Source organism: Cryptomeria japonica, chromosome 8, assembly GCF_030272615.1.
Source record: "Cryptomeria japonica chromosome 8, Sugi_1.0, whole genome shotgun sequence".
NCBI lineage: Eukaryota > Viridiplantae > Streptophyta > Pinopsida > Cupressales > Cupressaceae > Cryptomeria > Cryptomeria japonica.
This window is the reverse complement of record NC_081412.1, coordinates 155158351-155186298: the sequence shown is the minus strand read 5'-3', so window position 1 is coordinate 155186298 and position 27948 is coordinate 155158351. Positions and strand designations below refer to the sequence as shown.

The 27948-nt window shown below is 35.3% G+C and overlaps 2 protein-coding genes across 3 annotated transcripts; both read right to left on the bottom strand.

Moving 5' to 3' along the window:
• On the bottom strand, positions 1–26498 carry LOC131030469 (transcription factor TGA2.3). Of its 2 annotated transcripts, none has more exons than XM_057961303.2 (11): positions 25965–26498; positions 24783–24898; positions 24446–24519; positions 24125–24328; positions 23480–23545; positions 23307–23366; positions 2624–2701; positions 2441–2498; positions 1386–1657; positions 911–1171; positions 1–701 (listed from the first exon to the last, which is right to left on the bottom strand). In XM_057961303.2, exons 1-11 carry the CDS (start codon positions 26075–26077, stop codon positions 555–557), a joined length of 1449 nt encoding a protein of 482 aa, XP_057817286.2. In that variant the 5' UTR covers positions 26078–26498; the 3' UTR covers positions 1–554. The 2 variants fall into 2 exon arrangements, with proteins under 2 accessions (XP_057817286.2, XP_057817287.2); XM_057961304.2 differs by having other exon boundaries at positions 911–1150; positions 25965–26497.
• Positions 15755–17817, bottom strand: LOC131030470 (uncharacterized). The gene is made up of 3 exons (XM_059210835.1): positions 17089–17817; positions 16246–16944; positions 15755–16111 (listed from the first exon to the last, which is right to left on the bottom strand). Exons 1-3 carry the CDS (start codon positions 17224–17226, stop codon positions 16049–16051), a joined length of 900 nt encoding a protein of 299 aa, XP_059066818.1. The 5' UTR covers positions 17227–17817; the 3' UTR covers positions 15755–16048.
• Positions 26499–27948: the final 1450 nt, after the last annotated feature.

Here is a 27948-nt window from a genome sequence, read left to right as displayed (position 1 = left end):
TAATTAGCATTGCCGTAACATGACTTGACATTAGCATTTTGTGATAGAGGTACATCCTAATAATAATCTTCAGAGGATCCTCAACTTAAATATTATGTTACAAATGAGACCACATCAAAAAGTTACTTATGGAGGTCATTCTCGTGTGAATATTAGCAGCAATAATTCTATATATTATACATTCTTGCCTAGCTAATGCAAAGACATAAGTGGACCTGCTGAACTCTGAAAATCCTAACGTGGCCATAAGAGAATTTCTTCCTAATTCCTAGGATTGCCCCAGTTCACAAGGGAATTCTTGAAGGTGATTTCAACAATCATCCCACAACACTGATACAATAAGATTCCTTCCAAACCTCCAACATTTAAAGAATCTCTTCCATTTTGCATTTTCATTACATCCACCCTTTCAACCCTTTATCAACTTCATCCTGTCATATGGAGAGGTTTGTTTCAGGTTAGCTCATAGATGTGGCAATGCCCACACCCCAAGGCCCCATACCCCAGGGCCACAACATAGTACAGACTCAAAGACAGTTTCCCCAATGAGCATTTTACTCTCTTGGACGAGCAAGCCAAAGAGAGCTAAGTGCACGGAGACAAGAGAAGTAATCACTGATAGCAAGAAGAGCTCGAGCAGCTTGACGGGTGGTTAAGATTCGATGCATTTGCTGTAGCGTCTGTTGCCGCAAATTATCAGCCTGCGATACAGTACTCCATTTTAATTAATCTAGTTTCATAATTAGCTCATTCTAAGCTGGACATAAGAAATATCAATAAAAGTGTTTCAGGTTATAACAAACAACACCATACTAATATTGTAAGAGGAAAAATACAGATTGAAAATTAAAGCTTTTGTGATGTAGAAGTTGTCAAATATTTATAAGAAAAATGTTACAAGCATGGTTACCTGTTGAACAAAATTTTCCAGTGTACCCAACTTGCCCATTGCAATTGCCATTTGTCCCATATAGTTTGCCACGTTTCCAGAGGAACCTAAAGATCCAGAAGCAAGTGTTTCTGCTAATGATTGTTGCAGAGCTTCCATTCCTTGTGATAAAGCATCCTCTGCCTGTTGTGACGAATGTTGCAAATTATCTATACATATCAACTGTTGTTCTGTTAATGGCTCGAGATGAGGAATGAGTATCTGCATACACAAAATAAGCATCTGTAAGGGCAATATGACATTCTTGGATTATATTATAATACATACACCTCAAAAAGAAGAAAAGAAAGAAAAGGAAAGCGGCTAAGTCATTACAATTGGTGCTTGCTTTATAGTGGACAGCAAATGCTAACTTCAGTAGTCTTACATTCCTAGCTCATCAAAATTATACATGACAAAATGCTCAAAAATTCATCTAACCATGAAACAGAAATACCTTCAGAAGCTCAGATGGACGGAATCCTCCCATCCACATAAAGCATCTTTCTGCAGGTGTCTTCCACATGCCTGAGACCATATGAAAGACATCAGATTTTGCAGCTACATTCTTCAGACGAAAAATATCATCGTAATGTGCCATGACACCATCCACCAGAACACGTAGCTCATTATCCCCCACATGTGAATTCACTGCAGCCCTCAGGTCATTTATCTGTCGATGTTGGTCATCCAACCAACGTGCATACTCCATGTCAAATGCTAGAGCTCCTAAACGTTAAAAAACAACATGATTAACGGTTAGAATTTTATGGAAGAATTAAGCAGTCCATCCAAGCTAACAAGGTCAAGTGGTACATTCTCATGGAAGTAACCTAGTTCAATTCACTAAACATTAACATGCATAGATAAATGAACAATCCTTATAGAGTTCAAAAGGGAATTTTCCCGCTAGAGACAAAAAGAGTACAGGAAAACAGCAATAGCACCGTCTTCACCTGTGCAAATACTAAGAACTCTGTGTGAGCTCCAGGAAAACTGGCATAATTTATAACAGAAGAGAAAAAAAAAATTACACACTTACTTAGATTATAGAATTTGTGCCATGCTAAATCTTTTAGATCATAGAATTTAATTACTACTTGTATAGTGTACATTAAAATATTTATAAGAACGGCAATTTCACGTCATTGAAATGGCCCAAGTAATCAACCATATGCATGGCAGCCACATGCCTAAATCAAATTGCAATAAAAGATGCTGCAATTTGCAAGTGAGTAATCTAGCCCTAAAAAAAATAATCCAGCAGTAAAATTTTGGGGAAAAGATTCCCTTGTACAATGCAAGCACCTATTTCCATCTTCCTCCCTTCCAATAAAAGAATGGAAGTTTTACAATATTAATTTGTTATTATAACAAAGTAACCACTTTATATGTAGAAGAAATCAAAAAAGGAAAACAAATGACAGAACAAAATTTCATTAGTAATTTCACCCAGCAGCACTCAAGTCAAGGTCAACATGTCTAGAATTAAGCTCAAGAGCAAATGGATACCATTTCCACCAATCGAATGACTTTGATCCCCAGAGACACCTCCTGCTATGAAAATTCCCTGGACAAGAGAAAACAGGAGATAGATCTACTTGTTATTAATTTCTATAAAATTTGGTGGCAGAACATTAATTCACAAGTATCTGTATCGAAATAGTATCTAACATATCAAACAAGGCTTCCTACCTGTTGCCGTGCACGTTGAAGCTCTTGCTCAAGCTGAGTTAGCTTTAATCTACTGCTTTCTAGCTGCTGAACGTATGCCTATTCAACAGCAGGCAAGAAATTGCATTTTAGTTTACAAGAACAAACAGCTTTTCTTGGTGGAAGTCATACTATCAGTCCTATAGTTTTAGCTATCAAAACAATAGTTAAATAATAAGAAAATCAACTGCAGTTTTTGATTCACAAAGTGCAATAGCATTGCACTTAGCCATGAATAATATTATTGTACTGAAAAAGTCATTTACAATGAGCGTACACATAAATACCTTATTAAAAGAATCTTGCATGCTTGCAAACAAAACAATCCAAAACAAGCATCAAAATCTTTTTTATCAAACATCTTGACTCATGGAGTCAAACTCGATTATCTTAAATGAAGATTCACATCTAATAAATGTATTTTGTTAAATGGTCCTTTAATTTGAAGAAATAAATATATTTACCATTTGATATAATTGATTAATTTAATTGAACTTACATAGAACATTAAGGATTGCTTGTAAGAAAGATTGCCATTACTCAACAGTTACTCAGAGTCCAGTGGAAACTTATTTCAGAAAAAGCATGGAGTAAAAAACTGAGAATATTGAAAACATTTATCATTAATAATTTAAAAATAAAAGTAATTACACCTTACCCTATTCTTCTCATATAACCAGTTATGCTTCCCATTAAAAAAGAGCTATAAGTTATACAGAGTCCAGATAAAACAAGCTTGTTAAGTTAATGGAAAAAAAGGCTTCATGCCATCACCCAAAAAACACATTGAATGTCTACAGATCCAAAATGGTTGAGAATACATGTTGCAAACTAAAATCACTAACATACATGATAAGACAGTAGCAAATTTTGATATTATAAAAATACCAACCCCAAAATAGAACACCACCGTAAAGAAAATCATAATTGCAAAGCTAAGAACCAACTGGTAGATGGACTCTCCCAAAAACACTTCGTGTAAGATATGCAACTACATTTTCTAAGTACTTTCATCGTCCCATTATATAGAGATAGTTATGTATTTGTACCATAGATATTATTTTGTCGATTGCTGTGATGTTTACTTTCTATTTTCCGAGTAAATATTACTTAATTTATAAAGAAAAAAGTTGTGTTTTTGGTTAGTACATTATTTGCCATGAAAGCAATTAATTTGTTAGTATTTTTCCTAGTCTAAGTAGAAACAATAAAAAATTATATTACCTCAATGGCAATCTCCTAGTGAAAAAAAAATGCTATCAGCATATTTCTTAACAAGTCCTTATAAGGTTAAAAAAATTGGTTTGGTTAGGGAGGCAAAAAAAATTCAAAATAAAAAAGATTGGTAAAATTTGCATAGGTAAAGGAAATCCGGCCAAATCTGGTAACCATATTAATTACCAAGATGCAAGATTGCTTTCCTAGGGACCACAGAATCAGATAACATGTTTTCCTCAAACCCTGACAAATATAATTCAGAACTAGAGGAGTTTATCAGCATTGATCAAGAACATAATCCATTAGAACTGATCTCTGTATCATCCACACTTAATATGAGTTAAGTTAAAATTACATATCAGATTTACAAAACTTAACATTACAAGATATAGTTTATAGCAGGAAACATCTAATGCCTAGTAGCCTGAGAATTACTAATGACCACAGACTCAGATAACTTATTTTCCTCAATCCCTGACTAGTATAAATCAGAATTAGAGGAGTTTATCAGCATTGATCAAGAACATGATCCATTAGAACCAATCTCTGTATCATCCACACTTAATATGAGTTTAAAGTTAAAATTACATATCAGATTTATATAACTTGACATACATGATATAGCTTATAGCAGGAAACATCTAATGCCTAGTAGCCTGAGAATTACTGATGTAAGAGTGTAACAATTCAGTCAATAATAATCTAAAGAAACAATCATTTAGTTACAACCCAAAAATTTGTCCAGAAAACAGTAATAAAATTAAATATAGTCTCTCAAAGTGCTTGGTACAGCTAACTATGGTAATCTAAGTTACCGATCCTCTTTCAGTTTGTGGTTTTAGTTCACAATTTTGGTCCAAAAAAAAAAGAAAAAACGGGGTTTTGGATACGTTTTTGGTTCCTTGGATTTGTTTAAAGTTCCTTTATACAAGAACATATAAAGATAATAAATATATACATATTTACAACCCAAAAACAATAATTAAATTAAAAATTTAAATATATTAACATTAAATTAAACAATATTAGATTTAAACATATCATATTAAATTAGTAATATTAAGATTACTTATAATTGTTTTAAATATAAAAATATTATAATTAAAATATATTATTTTAAACCTAAAAAATATTAGAGTTAGTTGAGTTTTTTTAATACAGAATAGGATTAAACTTTGTTTTACTTTTACATCAAATTCTCAAAGAGGTTTGTGTATTGTTAATTATTGACTTCCAGACTTCCGTCTACAGCTTCTCAATTTTTCTAATAAAGTCCAAAGGATAAGCAGATCTGAATAGGATGAAAATTTCATAGTTACCAGACTCCAAACATGTCTTGGAACAAATTCCCAAAAGCAGAAAACAGCACATGGCAGGAAAAAGACGGACAGGAGAAAGCAGAAAAAATGCAGATGAAGAGCTCTGATGACAAAGCTACCAAACAGATCACTGCAGAAGAGAACTGTAGACAAGAAACCCTGCTCCAGATGATGAAATGGGTGTAGGATGAAAAAAAAATGAAAAACTGCATTTTTGAAAAATTTTCTGAGATTTGGCAAATAAATTGTGTTTTACTGTTGTATTCATTGTTTATTTGTTACGGGTTCATCTGGGACGAACCTGCAGAGGAAAAGCCGCCCCCCTGGACGACTCCCCGGCCAGACCAAACTGGGTGTGGATCAGACCCAGATCCGGGGCCCCTGTGCAAAGAACCAGTAACATAGGTTTTAATATTAACCCATATAAAAGCATCCATCCTACAATGTGAGGAATTTTGCTAGTGGTGGCCTCCAAGAACCACCATGAAAAGGTAAGTCATAGTAAATGCATCAACCAAGAAATGAAAAGCAAACTAAAAAGACAATAAATGCCCTGCAAGTGGCAATACTAGCTCATACGCATTCATCAAATTGGACAAATCATCTATTTTGTACTGCTAAAATATTCACTTCATGAAAATTTATTAAGATTCAATTTTTCTAATGATAGCCCAGTACAGGGAGACAAATGGTTGCTGTCATCAATTGTCAAGACAGATTCAGCATATGTATTGTGCAGATACTAGCAGTCTGCTATTTAGTTTTATTTTGGGCAATCTAATAGTATGTGAGAAGCAATTTCTGCCCAACTAAACGTGTATTCATGCCAATCGCTTACTCTATTGTTGATGTTCATGAAATTCAAGGGTGGGAAACGATTGGTTATCAATACTTGAAATAGAAGATTTAGTGATGACAGTTTATAAATTACACAAAATAACTAAAGAGCAGTTTGAAAGAGACAGATAGCAAAATGAAGTATCAATCATGAACTTTGGACAAGACAAACCATCAACTATCCTCAAATCTATTAGACACAAATTAAGAGAGATAAAATAAATATCGAGTTAATGAGAGAGACAAAATATCAGCAAAATATGGAATAGTTGGCCACTTTAATTTGGGGGCAACAAACATGAGCCCTCTGAAAAATTTGCAAGGTTCTGAGAATTGGTTTGAAATATTGTCATCTTAAAAATGAGTCCTTAAAGCCTATAATGGAATGAATTTTAAAAAATGAAAAAATTGGCTGCACTGGTTCCACCAATCATGCTAGGCGAGAATTGAAGCCACGTATAAAGGATGCACTGGTTGCAAACTGGAGCAAGGCACTACCTTAATCTTAAGGATTAACATTACCAATGGAACCATTAAGGTCGTGTTCATCATAGATTAAAGACTCAATGAGTATTTCTTGCCAGCACATGGGTACACGTACGTAAAAACCTGGCAAGTTCCTTGCCCAAAATCTCACACCAAATTATCAATGAATATTTGTCCAACAAGTAGCACATAACTCGCCAAAACAAAGCAAGGCTGTGGCAAAAACTATGACAAATGGCATGCAACATGAAGGTCCATGTGGTCTCAAAGCCTTAATTTGTGCTTGGTGGTGGGGGTTACACTTGTCAACCCCGCTCTGTATCACAAGGTACACACACGGGATGCTGACCCTGGATCCCCCAAGGAGCACCACCACCCCCAGATCCTCAATCTAGTTTTAAAAGGAAAAAAAAAAACATTTTGTGCCCATGTTTTCTGCAGATGAATTTGTAAAATATTAATATGAATGTGTAATTTACTAATTTATAATCATATGACACTGTGATTTCAATTGAACTTATTTTGTGATCTAAATATAAAAGGAAAACTACTTGTGACCTGCGTAAAACCAATTTTATGCATGTATTTTTAGATTATTTACAAGTTTTGGTGGTCTTTAGTGTTCAAAAAATTTTGCCAAGTTTTCTGTAAGTCCCAAGTCTGTCAAATTTTATAGACGCGTTGAGCTTTTGCTGTGTCCAGTTTTTTGAACTATGGTCTTCACAGAAACCTTTCAATAAATGAGAAGGAACCTGCTATTCAAAAAAGAAAGCTCGCCCATGTAAAAAGATCCTTGTCAAAAAGACATTGTAACTTGGGAATTAGAAAGATTTTATATTTATAATAATATATTGGATATGATCATTATGAGTGACTTCTCAGAATTCATAGAGTAAAAATCAAGAAGTCTGTTGTTCAAAAGAATAGAGTAACCTACAATCATAACAATTGCTAATGTGTCCAGGTTCATGTTTTAATTGTTAACAGTGGAACTATTCTTGCCTCTAAACTTTGCAAAAAAATCAACAGTTCTCAAACAAATTCATCTAATAATCTGACCTGTTTGCTGATAGTAGTTTATTCTTTTTTCCCCCACAAAGGAAAATGTAACTGAAATCATGTTCAGGGTTAAATTCAAATCAATTAACAGTAAAACTAACTTTATGCCTAAAGCCTCAAACCAAACTCACAAAACTCAGCATGTGGGTTTATATTTTTTCCCTACAGAAAGAAATTATAACGAAAACATGTCCAGGCTCAAGTTTCAATTGATAGGAGTTGAGCTAATATCTTGCCTAAAGACTTTGAAGCAAAATTCTTAAGTTCTTAAAATAATTCACCTAATAATCTGAACTCTGACCTATTCACTGAATTTCTAGTCAGATCATTGACCATAATATAGGTAAGTGGAATTTGAAATAAATAACACAAGTGTTATAAATTAATCATATAATATTTATTTGCCATTAATATCATTTAAAAACTAATAAAAACTTATGTAACATATCATAACATTTTATCTAAGTTACCAGTCCAGGCCCTGCAGAGCCCAGGTCCCTGTCCAGTCTGGCCCAGGTTCAAGGTCCAGATTCGTTTCCTTGTGGGTTCGGGCATGGTCCTAGCAATTCCCTGTTGGTCCTTCCCAGGGCAAACCCAAGCGAACCCAGGGTGAATTTGACTAACATTTAACCAAGTCCATACAATTTATTTATTAATTAAGTTCTCTTTTTTCATGATGTCCCCATTAATGCTTTCGGTGATGATTACCAGTGATCATAAGATTTTCTTGCCAAGCAATGTTGAGGTTCTTTCAATTTCCTGCCAACAGTACTGCCGCATGAATAAGTGCAACAAATGGGTACAATTTTAATAAGTTAATTCCTCCATAATCTCCCAATAGCACACATTTTAGGTATTCTCTTTCAATTGGTATTGAGGTTAGATGTTTTTCAATCAGCATTGGCTTAATTAAATGTACAGTGATGTTTGTTCCTCTTGACCATTGACCAACAAAGATGGCTGTTCAGCATTGAGTAGACATTGAAGTTTATGATCTTACAAATAAGAATGATTTTTCTCTATGCTTGTTGGCAAACTGATCTTGCACACATTGATTAGGTTTTTTAGAGTGTAGCATCCACATTTTTAAGTACAATAGATTGATTTCCAAATAATTCTGACTTGACATTGAGACATGGAGCACTAGAATGTTTTCAATTTAAGGGCCTTCATGTCCATTTTATATGTACACTGCAATAAAGTATACCATGTTGTAATATTACTCTCTTTATGTCCTCATCATGCTATAAAATATAATTAATTTATATTCAACTCCAATGGTTCATCATGTTACAATTCATTTTCCGTCAACAATGGAATTCATCAATCTATGATGCAAGGTCTTGCAATTCCCAACTTTATTTTCTTCCACTGCTCCTAGGCTAGGAGCAAGGAACTCCATTGGCACAAACATTTCTTTCCCAAAACTCCATTGGCACAAACATTTCTTTCCCAAATATTATAGCTACAATCAGCAGGATCCAATCATTATTAATTAACTTGTAGGATACACCCAAACTTCTTTGCTCAACTCTGCTTTTCAATAACACATCATGCATAATACTAATGGACTTCACTTGTTTGATGCCTCAATTCGTTAATTGACGTTATAATTTTTTAGCTTTAATATATATCATGACATTCAAGTTTGACTAATATTTGACTATTAATATGGTAGTTTGTTTATTATATAATATAAGATGCTGTGTAGTGTATATTGAACTTAATCACTGCTGCAAATATGCATATATTTCTGATTTTTATATATTCTTGTATAGATGAACCCAACCCCAAAAAAACAACTTACCAAACCCTCGAACCCAAACTGTGATGTCCCCTTCTAGTTGACTTCTGTCAGCTGAGTAGATTAGCCTATCACTGACCCTCGTAGGCTGATGAGGTTAGGTAGAGGGTCCTCCAGAGTTTGATTCACCACCTTCAGAGCAAGCACTCCAGGTCTGGTCTTCGTTTGAGGTCTCCAGGACTCCGTTTGAAATACTTTCTATTTTTAGCAATCCTGCTATTTATAGCCAATAGGTTGGGCAAGGACAGATTATGGGTTGGCAGTCTCCAGTTCAAACGGCAGGCATTTCTGATGAATACTTAGAGAGATATTAATATTTAATTATTTTTAATTAAATATTAAATGGCAAACTTTAATGTTTTAATGTTTTAAAAGTCACTTTAAGTTATAACTTAAGTGGGGGTCTATTTCTCATCAGATGGGGCCAGTTTTTATATTAAATGGAAGATGATTTATTTTTTGACACTTCAATAGTCAAAATAAATAATAAAAGTTAAAACATCATTAAAGGCCAAATCGCACCTTTCTTGGGAATCGCACCAACCCTAAATGGAGAAGATTAAAGAAGATTTTAGGTCTTCTTTTCATTATGCTAAGTTTTGGATATTTTTGTTTGGAGCTCTGAGAGGAGTTTTTGGCCAAGGGTTTCAGCAGAAGATTCTTCTGCAGTGATCAGAGGTATCGGTACAGGAAAATGTGGGATTCTTGTACAACAACATCAGAGGCTGTGAAATATCAGTTGATCTTGCTCTTACAGTTGGTTTCATTCAGGAGCCAAGTTTGTGCTTATTAATCAGAGAGGCGCCGCCTTTTCTCCAGTATTAGGCTGCAGCAGCAAGAGGGAAACAGAGGCATCCATGAGAGATTGTTTATCAGTGGCTATACGGCTGCCTGGGGAGTAGCGCCAATCACCTAAGGGGCTGCGATTTGCATGTTGGAAGGATCCAAAAAAATAAACAAAATAAGGAGAAGGTGCGCCTAGCCTAGAGTCATCCATTGAGCTACCATGCAAGCTGTTTGGGTCAGTCTGGAGTGAGTTATAGCATGCTGTCATGATGGACTGTGTATGACCAGCAAGGAAGAAATAAGGGTTTCCAACAATTCTTGGTATTTTCCAGTTCCTATCTTTTATTGTCTGTTTATGTATTGAGGGTAAATAAAGGTTGAATACATGTAATAAGGGTTTGATAGTTTATTACTGAATTAGAATTGATTTCTAGCGTTTCCCTATAGTTGCTTTTTGTGCTTAAGTTTGTCAAAATTATATTTGCTGCTACAAATTGGCAAAGAACACACTTGAAACGCAACAGGTTCAGTTAAACGTCAGTTGTCTTAGTTGTCTTAGTTGAGGACCTTTTAAGGTTCTTACACAAACCCAAACCAGTAGCAGGACCAGCAACTTAGCATATTCATATGGTTCAATATTGCACATTTTATTAAACATTTAAAAAGGGGGTATATTAAAAAAGCCATGACACAGAATTTCGCAAGTGTTTCAACTTTCATGCAGGGTTGGCTGATCCTGTTTCTCACAACTTAGCTTGGATTATGTCGATTTTCTTAAATACCGAAAAATAACTAAATCCCTACAAAATCTCCTACCCTGCAAGCAAATTAGCCAAGGACCAGATACTCACAAAACACCTAAACAAGCTTACAACTTGATGATACAATTTGGCTGTCTTCTTAGAACCTTTGTTGATGACAAATATTTTGGAATCATCTTCCGATCGTAAATCTAGTTTTGAATAGTATTTGCATTTTGCAGTGTAATACCCCTCCAAGAATCATTCTTATGATAGTTATGTTAGATGCTAATGAATCTCATGTGTACTTTTGACTTCCTTATTGATGATTGAATTCCTTTTGATTGAGATATTTTACGATGTTATTTAATACGTTATGCTCCTAAGGTGGATAGTGATATATTTAGGACATGATCATGATGTTAGGGTTTTATGTCAATTCATTCATGATTACGTGCTATTTAGTAGGTGTGATTTACTATCTGGGAATGTTAGTTGGTTCCTCTAGGGTATCTTGGCGGGGCACTACATGCAGCTTATATAACATTTTATCACAGCATGGATTGGACCATTGTTTTAAGATTCATGGACTCGGTGAGTCCATGGGAGCCATGAGTCGACTCACCAAGGACTCGCGAGGCGAGTCCATCTGAAAGACTCGTGATTCTTTTGCAAGGACTCGCGCAAGTCTTTTGCACAGACTCGCAAGTCTTTCAGATGAACTCGCGCAACCCAGAAAAAACATCATGCAAGCTTTAAAAGTGAGTTTTTTTAATTTGTTTGCCCTCATTTGGCATTCTTGCTTGGTTATGACAGGTTTGTAGGGTGTGAAAAAGGAGGAATACAAAGAGGAAGATATAGTCTTCTCTTTAGTTTGTTCATTGTTGTCTTTCACATTTGGAGTTGTACATATCATTATATGTAATTTTGTGAACAATTATAAACTTATGCTGCTATTATACATTTTAGAGTTGAAAGTTAAAACTATGAGTATGAATGAAGAAATTTCAAATATTGCGTGTTTGTAGATCATATGGCATGTGTAATGTTTCAATTATGGCTCTTATGTTCTCTAAATGCATTAATTTCTTTATGTTTGTTTTGTAAAACTACGGTTGTTTTTTTTTGCCGAGTCTTTCGCAAGTTTTTCACAAGTCCGAGTCCAATTTTTTGGTTTGCCAAGTCCGAGTTTTAAAACTTTGGATTGGACAATTATACTCTATCATTATATTGTATCACACTCGAGTTATAGAACAAGTCAACAGTTTTAATGTTTTCTCCCAATGACAAGTTTCCATTTGTGGTAATATTGCTGTTCATTGACAAGAGTCAAGACCACCTCTGGTTTCTATTTTAATTGTGTTTGGTGCTTTACCTTTGTAGTAACCTACCTGATAAGTCATGCAGGAATATAAATTTATGCATTTCTTCAAACCTGTGAAGAAGACTAGGTTTTTACAACTGTTTGTCACAGAACTCCAGACTGCAACTCTCTTATAAACATTTTTCCTCTGACTTTTGGTGGCGAGACAGGAGAACAGGGTTTCAGAGACGATAAAAAAAATCAGATCTTAGGGACAGATTACAATAATCAATAAACAATAATATTCAATTTTTTGAAATACACATAATATAATTTACCAGTTCACCCCCTGCATTGCCATGAACCAGGTCCAGTTCATACCCGGTCCAGATTCTGGGCTGAATTGGGCATGTGAATAAGACAACGGATTTGTCTGAGGCAAACCAGTGACAAACATGCCATAATCCAATAGTACTCAGAATCAACCCATTTATTTTATTTTTTACCTGGTTGAACTGTACACTACCATTTTTTCCACAATTTAAATCAAACAATAAAAAAACTACTTTTCTGTACATCAATTTTGTGCAGAAAATAGAGATCTGATTTTGATAAGTGTTGTATCCAAATGGGTGGAAGTGAATTTACTTCAAGATTTAACACAAATGCCTCATGTCAATAAGTGGCTGGTCTTCTGTATGGACCTCAGCAATATAATCTTCAGCGGATCTACCAGTTATTTGGTCCAAATTGTAGGATTCCAAACTTTTAACCCATGTATTTATTTTCTCGACATCGGTGCACAACACTAAACCAAGAGATGTTGATTTTGGTTTTTAATGTTGGTTTTGGAGTCTAAGATGAATGTTTTCAAGTTAATCTTGTTTTAGAAAGGTTACTTTCCTGACATTGGTGCACAGCACTAAACCAAGAGATGTTGATTTTGGTTTTTAATGTTGGTTTTGAAGTCCAAGACGAATGTTTTCAAGTTAATCTTGTTTTAGAAAGGTTACTTCTTATTTTAATGCTTTTTTATTAGGTAACATAAAATGCTGTAGATGTGGACTCAGGTACATCCCGAGTCTCGTCAAAAATAAAGGAGCCATCACCAGGACATTCCCTTACTCCAAGCCCATCCCCATCTCCAAAATGTTCTAGAAATGTCCATAAGACCAAGGGCTCATCCCCACTAAACATTAGTTAATAATTATTAATGAACAAATCTGAAAAATATCATAAGATCTTTCTCAGATTATAGTTAATTTAAATGTTCAAGTATATAGATGGGTATAAGCATATACATATTAGACTTCAAGATCCTGATCCTGTTTCTGCCCAGGTATGGCCTGGGTTCACCCAGGATCAGCCGCAAGCACCCCAGGTACCAAGGGTGAAGACCTTGGGCAAACCCCCAGGCCATCCAGCCCAGAAGCAAGACCAGAATCAGGCCAGCAAGATATGGAGGCAGTACTGCAGAAACCAGGTAACATAACTTAATTGTAAATTGTTGAGGTTCCTTTCAAATGTTTTTTTGAATTGCCTACAAGCTATGTCACAAAGTTCATGTTTGTAATAAAATTCAGTAAAGATAAAAATTTGAAAAAATAATATTTCTTAATAAAAAATCAAAATTTTGATTTAAACATTATAAATAAGTTTAATTTTATATATTAAATACAAATAATTAAAAATCTAAATTAAATGTCTTAAAATATTAAATTTTGATTTTTAAAAAATCATTCCACCAAGTATATATATATATATATATATATATATTAGTGATGGCATAAAATAATAAAAGTTAAAACCTAAAATTTTTAAACAAAAACAAAGACAAAAGATAACATAGCAAAGCAAATAAATAAAGATAGAATTTCATTCATAGCTGGCTATGGAGATAGGACCTTTTGTCCTATATTTTGCCAATCCACACAAATCTCCAATGAGAGAGCAAGTATGGAAAATAGACTGCATCCAAGTACAGGTAAGAAACTGCATCCATGGCAATCATCAATCCACTTCATCTCTGGGTATGGAAAACCATATGCATCTAGATTCACGCCCCAAAACCTCATCGCAATTCAGACTTGCAATTGTCTCACCAAAAACTCCCAAGCTCACATGAAACTTTCTACATCGACAAACAGTACCAAACACATTCCACCTCCCACGAATCACTTGAATTGGCAATATTGCAAACATTTGCTCACAAGATGGTTTGAATCTACAACAGCAAATGGCCACCATGTTGGAAAACAAATTCAACAAGTGGCACAAATTGTAAACACCAACAGACTGTCAACTCTTCAAAGAATCTTGTTGTTTTTGTAGAATATTTTTATAAAGAAACCTAAGCCCTTTTCAGGATGAAGTTTAAGGCTAACTGCAACAATTTTCATAGAGAAACCTAAGCCCTTTTTAGAATAAAGTTTAATGATCCAAGTCGTTTTTTATAATATATTTTTATAAAGAAACCTAAGCCCTTTTTAGAATGAAGTTTAAGGCTAACTGCAGCAATTTTCTTAGGTTTCCTTTAAGTTCACTGAATTTTGAACTTTATGTATTGAATTTGGCCAACCTAGTGAAATATAGCCTACAAGTTTGCAGATTGTATAGCCTTTCTAGTTTGTCATTTGCTTCTCTATAAAAGATTTTGGCAATTGGCATATAAACCAGCTGTTTGTGACAAGGATCTGGATTATCAAAATGTATGTGGCACCTTATTGGACAAAGAGATAAAGCTTATAGAAGATACATTGAAGCCCAAAAGGGATTCTTGGGTAGAGACAAGGGTGTGCAGTGTTTTTGATGAGCGGAAATATACTAAAAGTAAAAATTGGCCCTTGATCATAGCAATGTCCCCTACAGTGCAATGTTTTTGAGAGCCATGGATTGTGAGGTGAGGTGAAGGATGACCAATTTATTGCTAATATACCCATCACGACCATTGAGTAAGTAGAACTCCATAATTTTATTCAAATCATAACAAACAACGCAAGGAATTATAGAGTCATTAGGTTGGTTGAGGACCATTGTTCACACATCTTTAGGACACCTTACATAGTCCACTCTCTCTCAATATTATTCTAGAAAAAAGATTGGGAACCAGATTGATTGGATCAAAGAATTGTATGCACAAGTTGAGGAGATCCAAAAATTTGTCATCAACCACCACACATCACAAGGCATATTTAGATCATTTTCAAAATTGTAGCTATTAATGGTAAATGAAGTATTATAAAATTCTAGCTTGCCGCTTCGGGTTCAGGCACCAGTTTGGGTTCGAAGAACCGATATGCCGGTACGGCGAAATTTTGAAAAGGGGTTTGGGTTCGTTTGGGTTCGTTAGTACAAAAACATGTAAATTATATATATATTTTAATATTTGTGCAGCCTGTAAGCATGAATTAAGATTAGCATGTCACATAGCATCATATAAACAACATAACAAACATAAACTTGATACCATAATAGCATCATATACATCAAGTTTAATATCAAAATGACAAAATATTCAAGTATCATTGTTTCAACTTTCAACAATATAAAGTTTAATCATCAAATGGATCAACTAATTCATCATCCTCCCCCTCCTCCTCCTCCTCATCATCATCATCGTTGAAATTGACATTAGATGAGCCAACACCACTTGCACTTGCACTATTAGTTTGCTCGCCCTCCAAGTCATCAAGTGTCAATGCAAGAAGCTGAGAAGCGAGAGCATCCAAATCAGTATGCTCTAGCTCTATATCCCACATCTTCGTTTCCCCTTGTGTGTAGTCACGTCGTTTGTGTGAAAGAAGACGTAGGTTGGAATGCACATATACTAAATTCTCCGCTCTTTTTGATAGCAACCTATTGCGCTTTACTGAGTGGATGAAAGAGTATGTGCTCCAATTTCTTTCTGAAGCAGATGAACTAGCAACCCATGAAGACAAAGTAAACAATTAAAGTTATACATTAATAAAATTAAAATTAAAAATTACTAGCAACCTATGAAGACAAAGTAAAATATAAATAAACTTGTGATAATTTTAATTAATTAAACTTACTTGTGATAAAACTTTTACAGCGAGGGGTTGTAGGTGTTGGAAACATGCACCATGGAAGTACCACCAGCTATGAGCATCCTTCTTGGATCTATGACGAAGTGCCTCAACACTTGGACCATTCCCATATGCAAATTCTATGAACTCATTTGTAGCAATATCTCGCAAATCATCATTAGGATATAGTCTAAGAAATGTTGCCTTGTACCCATCAGATACTTCTAGATCTCTCCATGGTGGAATCCTTCCTGGTTTATCAAGAAACTGATTGCTATAGTACTTTGGTGTCAATGCATAGGCAAGAAGATGCAAAGGAGTGGTCATCTTATTCCACCTTTCTACAATAATTGCTTTCACTTCTTTGAAGAATTGCTCCTCAAGGTCATTCTCTTTTGCATTTATAGTGAACTTTATTTTTTCAAACATTGAGTCAATGCCATCATAAATCTCACCAATGCAAGGCCTATCCATGTCGGCATAGCGAATCATACTCATAATGGGCCCAGTGATACTTAGGAGATATGTAACAAGATCCCACCATTTCTCATTCAATATTCTCTCCCTAATTTTTTCTGCCCTCTCACTGCTACTTTGCTTCCATACAGTCCAATTGTTGCTGATCACCATATTGCATAGTGCCACTCTAACTTTCACAAGTCGTCTTAAGACGATTGTGTTTGATGCAAAACAGGTCTCAGCAACCTATAACACAAATTAATGCCAAAATGATTAAAAAATAACACCAAACTTTAAAGAAGAATACACAATATAGCTTACACAATGATATCATGAACATTGAAATTAAAAAAATCAGAAAATGTAAAATTAAATTACTATTTCACTTACCTTCATTAGCTCCAAATTCGAAAAGGATCTAAAAATCCCTTGAGACATGTGGTGGTTTGTGATGAACATCTGGATGTCCTCAGCCTCTGCATACACATCTCTGATCCATTTTATTTTAGTCCCAATCCTTTGTAGCATAAGATTGAGTGAATGGACCGAACCGCACAAGGTGTCCAAAAGATGTGATCATAGCGTTCCTCAACCAACAAACCAGCAGCTCTACAATTTCTTGCATTGTCCATTATGACTTGGACAACATTGCGGGGTCCCACTGACTCAATGGCGAAGATGAGAATTTCTGCAATAAATTGGCCATCTTTTACTTGGCCCTCACAATCCACAACTTTCAAAAACATTGCCCCTTTAGGGGACACCGCTATGACATTGATCAAGGGATGATTTTTAGCATCTTTCCATCCATCTGAAACAATTGTTACCCCTGTCTCTGCCCATGAATCCCTTATGGGTTTCAATGCATCTTCAACCCTCTTCACCTCTTTGTCCAATAATGTTCCACGTACCTTCTCATAACCTGGGCCCTTATACCCTCTTAGAGTTTCATTAACACTTTTTATCATTTGCTTCCAATATGGGGAGTGAACTACATTGAAAGCCAACCCATTTGCACAAATGCACCTTTCTATATCTTGGTCAGCAATGTCTCTACTCTCATTTTGAAATGCGGTTTCTAAGTACCCCTTTGTTCTTTTGCATGTCAAGGGTGGTTCATTTTCAGGTTCATTTGTGGAAAAGAAGGGGTGGTCTTGTACTACAACATCGGGATGAGATGGGGCTTGCATTCCTGTTTTCTTTGCAGAGGTTTGAGTCAATCTACGAGCTTCTCTCTCTTCTGCCTCCTCATGCTCCTTAAAATATTTCATCATTATCTCATTTGGTATAGGGTTACCATCTTTTCCGGGGCATTTTTTGATGCCTCTTCCTTTATTCCACACAAATGGCCTACTACCCGATAATATGAACTATTACGTTCAATACCACATCCTTGGCATCTCCAACAGAATCCCCCACCTCCTGGAAATGGGTTTAAAATGTCAACATACTTCCATAAGGGAGAATTTGGATAATTTCTTTGTTTTGTAATTGCTTGTTCATTGCCAACGGAGGAAGAGGTAGATGCCATTCTAGTTCCTATGGAAAGAAATAACATAAACATATTCAAAAACAAAAACAAAATAATGGAAAACAATTAATGTTTCATGTTTGAAAATTTGGGAAACAAAAATAGTTGGAAAAAAATGTTGAAAAATCTACCTCTTGTAGGCAATGGGAGCTTGCAAATGTATGGAAATGATGCTGCAGCACTTGTTGAAGCTTCAAAATTCAGTCTTCAACTCCTCCTATTTGATCTTGGAAGCCAAATTTTGTTCACCCTTTCTTCAACCTGCTCTCATAAAACTTTTGTTTGCAACACAAATGAGGTGAAATGAGTGAATATAATGTTTTAGAAGTCACTTTTAGGGTATAAGTTTCACTTTTTACATGGCGGATTTCAAAAAAAACTAAAAAATTGCATAAAAAAGTGCGTTTTGGGCCACCCAGCCGTCCGGGTTCGACCTGGGTTTAACCTGGTTTGATCTTGGTCCACCCAGGTTCGAACCAGGTCGAACCCCCTCTAGGAAATTCGAACCCTGGTCGAACCAAGGCCGGACCGGACCCGAACCAGGGATGTCTAGGGGCAAACCCGATAAGCTAGATAAAATTTTATATTTTAGTTTCCCTTTTATAATTTGAAATTTTACTTTTTTAAACTTAGTTACTTAAATCATAATTTGATCGCGAATTCTAATTCTTCTTTATATTTTGTTTATAATTATTGTATTTTTTATTTTTTAATACATTATTAAGACCATTTTGACCTCAATCTCAATCATCTTGAAATTACTTGTGAAGGTCAAATAGTCACTTCTAGCATGGTCATTAGCCAAACTTTGTCCATATAAAGGCAAAGCAATACTAAGAGTATAGCAAATGATCCTAGATGACTCTTGGTAGAATCGTGTGGAGTATCTCCTTAGTTTCGTCAAGTTCATTTTGAACATGATTCATTATACTAACATAAAAAAAATTCAAACTGTTAGTTTTAGGATCAGAAATTAAGCAATTGGAAAATGCAACACATAAGACAATGAACACAATGTTTACCCTGGGAAAACCCTCCTACTCGAGGGAGAAAAACCCAGCAAATATATCTCTTATATATTGAAGGAATGAGAGCAGAAATCTGCTTACAACTCAGGCCAAACACAAGGTTGAATTTGATAGTTGATACAATGAATAATAGCATCTCTCCTAGATGCAAAGACACAAATGCATATGTTTCTCCTTGAAATTGGTCTGCTGCTACAAAATGATGATCTGCTGCTACACAATAATGATATGCTGCTACAAGTGCGAACTTCTTCTAGGAATGTGAATTGCTGCTAAGAAATGGCGAACTTTTGCTGCTTGCTTGATGCGAATTATGATGAAGTGACTGTTTTTATTATCAAATGAGATGAAATCACCTCTCATATATACAAGGATAGGCGACCTCTTCACTAGGTCGGCCCCCCTTAGAGAATAAAAGATATAAAATATTATTGTTTACAAGAAGGCTGACCTGCCTTAAACAAGGGGAAAATAGCTCTCGAAGCTATAAAACACAAACACAAACAAGTGCACAAAATTATTAAAGATAAAGCATAGCAACCACCACACTACACCTTGCCCTTGCATTGATTCCAAAATACTAGTGTTGAGATTATTGTGATGTCAACAAGGATTGCTCCATGAAGAGATGATTAAGTAATTTAAGGGTATGAAGCAACATTTCGTAAACTCTCCAATGATCAAAGTATTGAAGCTCTTTTTAATGAGTTAAAGAATGAAACTCTTCGTAATGAGTTCCTCTACATCTAAGAGTAATCAAAGCAAACATTTTCTGCTCAATAAGGAGCAACACATTGCACTCAAAAGGTCAAAGAATTCAATGTATGTGCATTTCAACTTGTGTCTCTTTTTGCACAAACAAGATGGCTACAAAAAAGGGAACATGATGTTGTGGGATATTGAGCCAAAGCATAGTGACTTGGATGCTTGCACTTCCCAACACGTTGCACTTGAGGAGTCTAAAAGAGAGCACACTTTTACTATGAGTGCTAGTGGCACTACTTGTGATTCTTCAAATGTTTCGTACATCGAATGTCAATGATGGTGATGGTGATAATGATGATATTGATGATTTAGAAAATCTATATGGCATTAAAAACTAATTGTTGAACTTGATATTATTGTTTTCACATATTTTTGGTCTAGAAGGACCCAAAACAAACCCTACCCCAAAGAAATTTTGCTACCAAAACTAACAACTTAGATTTTGTGCTAATATAAGGGTTGTACAACTTAGATTTTGTACTAATATAAGGGTTGTTAACTTGATTCTACTTACACGTTATCTACTTTTGGTTAGCTCTCACCATAGTTTCATTTAAGCATCCTGCTTCTATAAGACGTCGTTATGCTTATGGCTGTAGTAGTGGTAGGGAAGAAACATTTAACAATTTTTGGCACCAAATATGAATTACTAAAGATGACTTTCAACTTTTTGTCTCATCAAGGGTCATGGAACCACATTAAAGAAAATAAGGGAGGTGTGGTAATCAGCCTCTTCTCCATTGTATTTACATAGGACAGAGAAACCATTGATTGTGGTCTATTGGAGATCAATTTTGAAAATCTTTTAGCTTCTTATTGTGAAAGTGCAAAACAATGGCAATTGGGCCCTAGTTGCCTACTGGCATATCATGACTTGGGCTAATGAAGAGGCCTATGAAATCTATAGACTTCATATTTTCTGCTTTTGACAGTACATTTTCATTTGTTCTTTTAGATCCTCTTTTATCTATTTGGATTAACCATTTGGAAGCGCTAGTGGTAAAAAGGTGATTCTTTGAGAGAGCACTTCTTGTCTCATCAATGATCATCACACCATGATAAATAAGACAGTACTAAGGGTACCATAGGTTGTTGATGCAAGAGATTAACCTGAGTCTTTCCATACGGAGAGTTATTGCAACCTAGATAACTTCAAACTCAATAACTCAATACAATCATCTTGAAGATTTATCAAATTTATTGAAAAACTAGTCAAGACTGAACACAACACAAATTTAATTTGTTCATGCCCTCTGCCTATGCTCTGTGAACCCCCTTCAGCCACTTTTATTTACCATACACCAACACTGGAATTTTCTCTCACAACTTATTAGCATTGTGCCCTTCCTACACCTGTATATAAATTTTAATTTCTTTGTAATCTTTGCACTAGAATTTTCCCCAATTCATTCTCTGTTTTCCACACCCCATTCTTTATTATCTACACTTGATTCTGGCACAGCAAGCCTTTTTTTTCTTTATGCCTCTGGTTGGTTTCCCCTTTCCACGTAGCAGCAGACTAACTCTCTGTATTTGGGGCTCCCATTCTCCTTTCTCCATGCCACACTAGCTGAGCTCTCTCTGTTCTTTGGTGCATTGATGTATCACTTACCTGTGTGCATTAATTACCATACTTCTCTACCTTCACACAGCTGCCCCACGGTTTCTCCCTTCACACAGCTGCCTACTCCTTGTTCCAGTGCAGCGATACTTTATTTACATATTCCATCTCATTTCCCATGCCCCCAAAAACTGGTCCTTTCCACTTCCCCTGCAGCAAAGATTCCTTTTTTCTTCTTTTCCTTTACCACTCCGTTTCTATTCCATGCTGCCCTTTGATCTTCCAATCCCCCAATCAGCGTCACTTTAATCTTTCCAGGTTTGGTGCCTTTACCAAAATTAAAAATACAAAAATGCATCCTTCCAAGATTATAACTAATTTGTCTTGCCTCGTATCCTCCTTCAGCTGCATAATTATTTTCATTATGAATCTTGGCAAATGTAATAACTTAGATATTTGCCCATATCACTCATGCTGAGATAAATTTAATTTTCTTTTAGAAGTAAATTGAACAATGCTTCACTTCATATCCCATCTTGTCAATCGTATCCTTCAGAGTATGAGGGTTAATATGAAGGGATGCCAAAATAAAACAAAACAAATCAAAATTCAAATAATTTTATTTTATTTTTTTGGTTGGTGCTGATTGCAAGTTCACCAGGGTGCTCCTGCACCAGTTGAGGTCATAAATAAATCAGCAGTTCATAGAATTGATCCTTTCAATATGTAAGCTTTGGTGATACGGCCCTAGGTTATTCCTATCAAATGTTGGGTAGAGCATTACTACAAACACAAACAAATAGGAGGCATGGTTAAACCATTAGTACAAACTCAACAAAGAGGCAGCATGTGTGGAGCACTACTACAAACTCAACAAAGAGGCAGCAACGATTTTGTTACCCTATATTTGTTTCCTCTTTTTTTTGTTTTCTAACCCAAAGGATAATTCAAAGTAGACAGGAAACAAGCAACTAGGGGAGTGATTCTAACAAGACCAATGAAAAGAAAGGGTCATGTGCTGGATCTTTAGTAATATGAGCCACAAAAACCATCCTTGATCCCATCTCAAATGATGAGGAAAAAAGCTAGATCCATCCATTTAAAAGTGAATGATATTCATAATATAAACAGAGCCAATTTATGGCAAAGCATGGGGGCTTGATTCCATTCGTAAAAAGACTGAGAAATCAGAGAAAAAATCCAGTGCAGGAGTAGAGTAATATACAGATCAAGTTGGCAGAAAAAATGGAGATGGAAGCAAATTGCATTGTTAGGCAATTAGAAATGTGTACATAGCCATCCGGCATGATCTTATTATGATAGTAACAAGTCTAGGTGCAATCGCCTTATATTAAAGTTAACATATTTTTTTAATGAGTTTCAACAACAACAATTTTTTTGAGGTCTATAGCTCTACAAGGTAGGTTCAAGGCCAGAATAGATTGCAAAACCTTTATGTATTGGTTTCTGTGCCTGACAGCAACTTTCAACACATTTTGCATTTCGACACTAAATTAACTACTGAGTTTCAATAGATTTTTTCTTTCAAAATAACCTTCACAAGGAGAATCCTAACAACATGAAATATGCTTGCTTTGTTTGAAATAGTTTTTCAATATACTGGAAGCCTTTGAGTAAATAATTTAACACTTTCTTGATAAGTAAAGTATGTAAAACAGACAGCAATATAATTTGTCAAATAGGTAAATTTACATCTTATTACCTTTTTTCTCAGGCGACTTTTTCTTGCTGCCTCACGATTCTGAGCAAGCCTACGAAGTGTCTGCATATACAAAAAAAAAACCTTTGTTACATAATCGTAGTCTTATTGGGTACAGTAGAATAGACCATATAAAGTAAATTTTAAGCACAAGAAGTGAGCAACTGAATAATGACCTTCTGATCCCCAGATTTGTTATTTGAACGATCTCCAGAACTGCCTCCGTGCTGGACAATATCCAACTGATTTCATAATAACAAACTGTTTAAGATTCATATTCTTACTTTTGACACTTCTAAGAAACAGAATAAGAAACCATCTAAACTTAAAACAAATAAACCTTAAGTGTTCCACACAATACAATAATCCACTGTGCTTTACATTTTCCAAAAACTCCTGAGAATATCCCAAAGAACTAAAAGCAACTTCTCCTTTCAAAATTTTGTTTATGTTGATAAACAACATCTTAGGAAGGCAAAATTTTACGATCTACATATTTCTTGCCATATTTATGTCCCGGAACTATTAATTTCTGATCATTTACCTCCATATTGGTTGAAAACAAATTCACGGAATTCATATTACAATGAAAAAGCTTTTCAATATAACCACAAGAAAATACAATCACAAAAAAAAAAAACGACTAACAAAAGAGCCTCTGTAGCCTGGTTATTTTCGTCAGCAGATGCTTCGAAATAGAAATAGGAGTAGCATTCAAAAGTGACAGATCGAGAAACCCCATGAAATTCTGAAATCGCTGCTACAAATAAAAACTTGATTAAGCAAGCTTTTGACAAAGAAAACAAGAAACAAGCTTTCACCTTTTGGTTCCCTTTATCATCAGTATCAACATCTGTGGACGTATCGGTCCGTGGGCTTGTATCTGCCATGACAGAATCTTCCCAGGTATCTCTTCGACTATTTAATGGCGAGACAAAGTTTGATTGGGCTCCCCGATGAGAGGACTGATGCCGTGACTCCACAGTGTTCACTGAAGGGGCAGTAAAATCAGACGGCTGCTGCAACTGTTTTTCCCAAGCACACAAAATTAACAAACGACAAATTGACTGAAGCAAATGAAACACAGATTGAGTCTTCAAAGTCTCTATTTCTCCATTAAAAATTTAGAAGTGGATGCTTACCCTGCCCAAATTAGCAGTCTGTAACTGCCCAGGATGACTGACGTTGAGGACCTGTCTAGAATTCAGCCCAGAACCTTCACATACAACCAGACTATAACAAATAAATACACATCATTCTTTTGCTCCTCTAAAGAATAAGATTCATTTATTTTCATTGGAAGGCCAGCATTATATTTTGCAACACTCCGTATCATAAAAGTATTTATTCGTCATCATCGAGATCATCTAACTTTTCTAACATGGTAATTTTTAGAAAATCGCTGTTCTAAATTGAAACGTTTATGAATAAAGCCTATTTCATCTCGCAAATTCTTTGGAAGATAATTAAAAAACCTACTTTTGGCGGTAAGAGCAGCCACATCATCCAGATTAAAACCCGCTGGCTGTTCAAGCTCGCCAATATCAACAACTCGCGGTTGATAAGGTTTGCCAACCTCCGTACCAAATGTACCGCTGAAACAAAATCAAAAATTAGAGACAGGCTGAGAAAACAAGTAAAATATCCTAGTATTTGATACTATGACGCATAAATCATGCGAGTCTTAAAAACGGCGTTTAGAACCACAATCATTAATAGCAGGGATATCGTTGTAACACTTTTAAGTTAACGAAACAAAATCAAAGACTTTTTTATAAGAGAAAAAAAATTGAGTGACCAACATATTGCGGAAAGATTCGTATTTCAGGTAACTCGCGAGATTTCTAAAGGCCTTTAACAACAAATCGATCTATATCAATCTTGGGCCATTTTCAAGCATTTGAGATAAAACCAGAAGCAAGAAGTAAAACCATGTTACGTTTTGACAGACAAATAGTGTTCAGAACCAAAATCATATACAAGAGGAATAGTGTTCGGAACCAAAATCATATACAAGAGAGAAGTCGTTCTAACGTTCTGAACCTTTAAATACATAACAAAACCTTTTACTTGATTAAGAGTTAATGCCACTGAAAAAATTCATTTGCTCAAGATTTTATGACATTCGAGTACCCGAGAGCCTAGTATTTCTAAGGACAACTTTTCAGTTTTTGCAGAGGGCATTATTTGCAGACGATCTATACAAATTTTTCATCCGTTCGCATATATGAAAAAACAACAGTAACAAACAGGGGCTCATCATTCCATTGACATACAAAAATAGTCCGGAACGAAAATCATAAATAAAACGATGAGCCAATCCAACAGTTTCAAGGTCAAACACAAAAAAAAAAAAAAAAATTTTACTTGCTGAAACTCCTCTCATTTGCATGCCCGATGGACCAGTATTTCAGGCAATTTGCCCTTACTTTCAGCAAACAACTTTAAAATTAATCGATCTAGATGAATTCTTAGCTTAAACGACTTATGTAAACTGTTACAAATTTCTATCTTAAGCGCTACGTTAGCCAAACGGTCAAACGAAAGCCTTTTCATACTCCTTTCATATTATCCTCTCCTCAAGCATGCACCTCTATAAAAAAAACACAAGCTCGTTTCACAGACTCCAAAAACAGGGGCAAAACAGACTAGTTTTCCTACATTGTATGCGAGGCAGGAGGCGTGGCGAAGCTCTGCATGCCGAAATTATCCCGTCTAACAAAAAAAGTATCTACTGCCGTTGCCACAACCTGATGATCACTTTTACCGGCCATCCATGCCGCATACGCCCCCAAACCCTCAGCTCCTCCACCTCCTTTCGAAAAAAACAAACCACAACCCCGTCTAGAGTGACGAAAATTTATGTCACGCACCAAATACAAAGCCTAGAAAAGGAAATCTAAATCTTCCACTTCTTCCCTTCAGCTGTCACTGCTAATGATGTACTCTCTCCATCCTCTCCTCGAACTCGAGCACCTGACGTCTGAAAGCCTAACTTTCTTCAAAATCGTTTACCACTCGCTGAAACCTCCAACCGGAGAGAATATTTATCTCCCACAGCCCTTCCCTTTCTATCTCCTCTATTCTCGCTCAATCCTTTTTTTCTCACCTTTTTTTATTGCGCACTGCTCAACGCTGAGCGGGACGTCCCGTTCACACCAAGCACAAAATACCAGAGAGAGAGAAAGAAGGGAACCTCTGTAGCCGAGAACCTCAAAACCAATTTAACCTCAAAACGAATCGTGTCGTCGCACGTGCGTGTTTCCGGCGAGGTGAAAATTTCTCCGGTGACGTATTCTCCCTTCCAACACTGTACATCCCTGCCGGGCCCTGCAGAGGCAGCCAGTTTACGTCGCCGGTCAGACAACGAATCCACGTTAAATACTCGAGAAACGTGTGGCCAGATTTACTCTCTTTTTTCCTTCCTCGATTCTCGCATCTCCTCCGTCCATTCAATGGGAGATAATATAATATAAATATAATAAAAATATATTTAAGCTGGTTAAAATGGCAGCCGCCGCACGTATGAGAAGACCGGGGAATTAACCCTGGTTAAGGGACTGGCTCACGTATGTCAAATTCTTTTATTTATCCGACGACGCATCATTTTCAACGGGTGTTTAGTCAGGTGAATTTTTTTTTGCTTTCCTTGTTTTTACCCCGAGTGGGGGCGTTTGAATAGTTTGTCCTTTTGCGTTTGTCAAAACAGGGCACCCCGCTGCCCGCTGCCCCCTGCCCGCTCGGGGGGCATTCAATGGAAGTAGGTAGTACAAGACTTTGAGAGGTTTTCCTACAAACGTGTGGATTTATCTTTGAGTTTATTTCAAACTCCATTCATTACCTTCTTACTGTGCCTTGCAATCAAACAATATCCACAAATACAGAGCATAGTTTTATTCCGTTTGCTGAATGAGATAACTAACTTTGTCTCAACATTTTATTCTCATTAATTTTATCTGATCTACTTGGTTCTGAATGTGTATATTTTTTTTTTGCATTAATGTTGGGATCATATTTATGATCTATTTAGATTTTATATTTTTTTTCTTTTACATTTTATTTGGTGTATTATTTTACTATATTTTTTATTGTTTTAGTAAATTTTAAAATTAGGTGCAAGAAAATTTGAGTCATGGAAAATTATTCTCATTAATTTTATCACAATCTATAAATATATCATCTAGTTGTATATGAATTTGATTGTGGGTATGCATTAATGTTTAGGATTACATTTGTGATCCATCAAGATTTTATGTTTTCATCTTTTACATTTTATTTGTTGTATTATTTCACCATATTTTTATTTTGTTGAAGTGTATTTTTTGTTTATAATATAAAATTATCTTGGTAATTTCGTTTATAATATAAAATTATATTGGTAATTTTTAAAATTAGGTACGATAAAATTTGGGTCATGAAAAAATATCAAATAAATAAATATATATTATATTATTGGACATCCATTGTTCACTCAAAATCAATTTGTAAATTTTATGTTATAGAGAAATATTCCACATGCTTCATTCAACCCAATCTAATTTATAAATTTCCTTTTAAAAGAAAAAAGAAAAAAGTTAGGTAATCAATAATCAATCACATTACTTCATGGGACAATAGATCATTATTATATAAACTTTATTGGTAA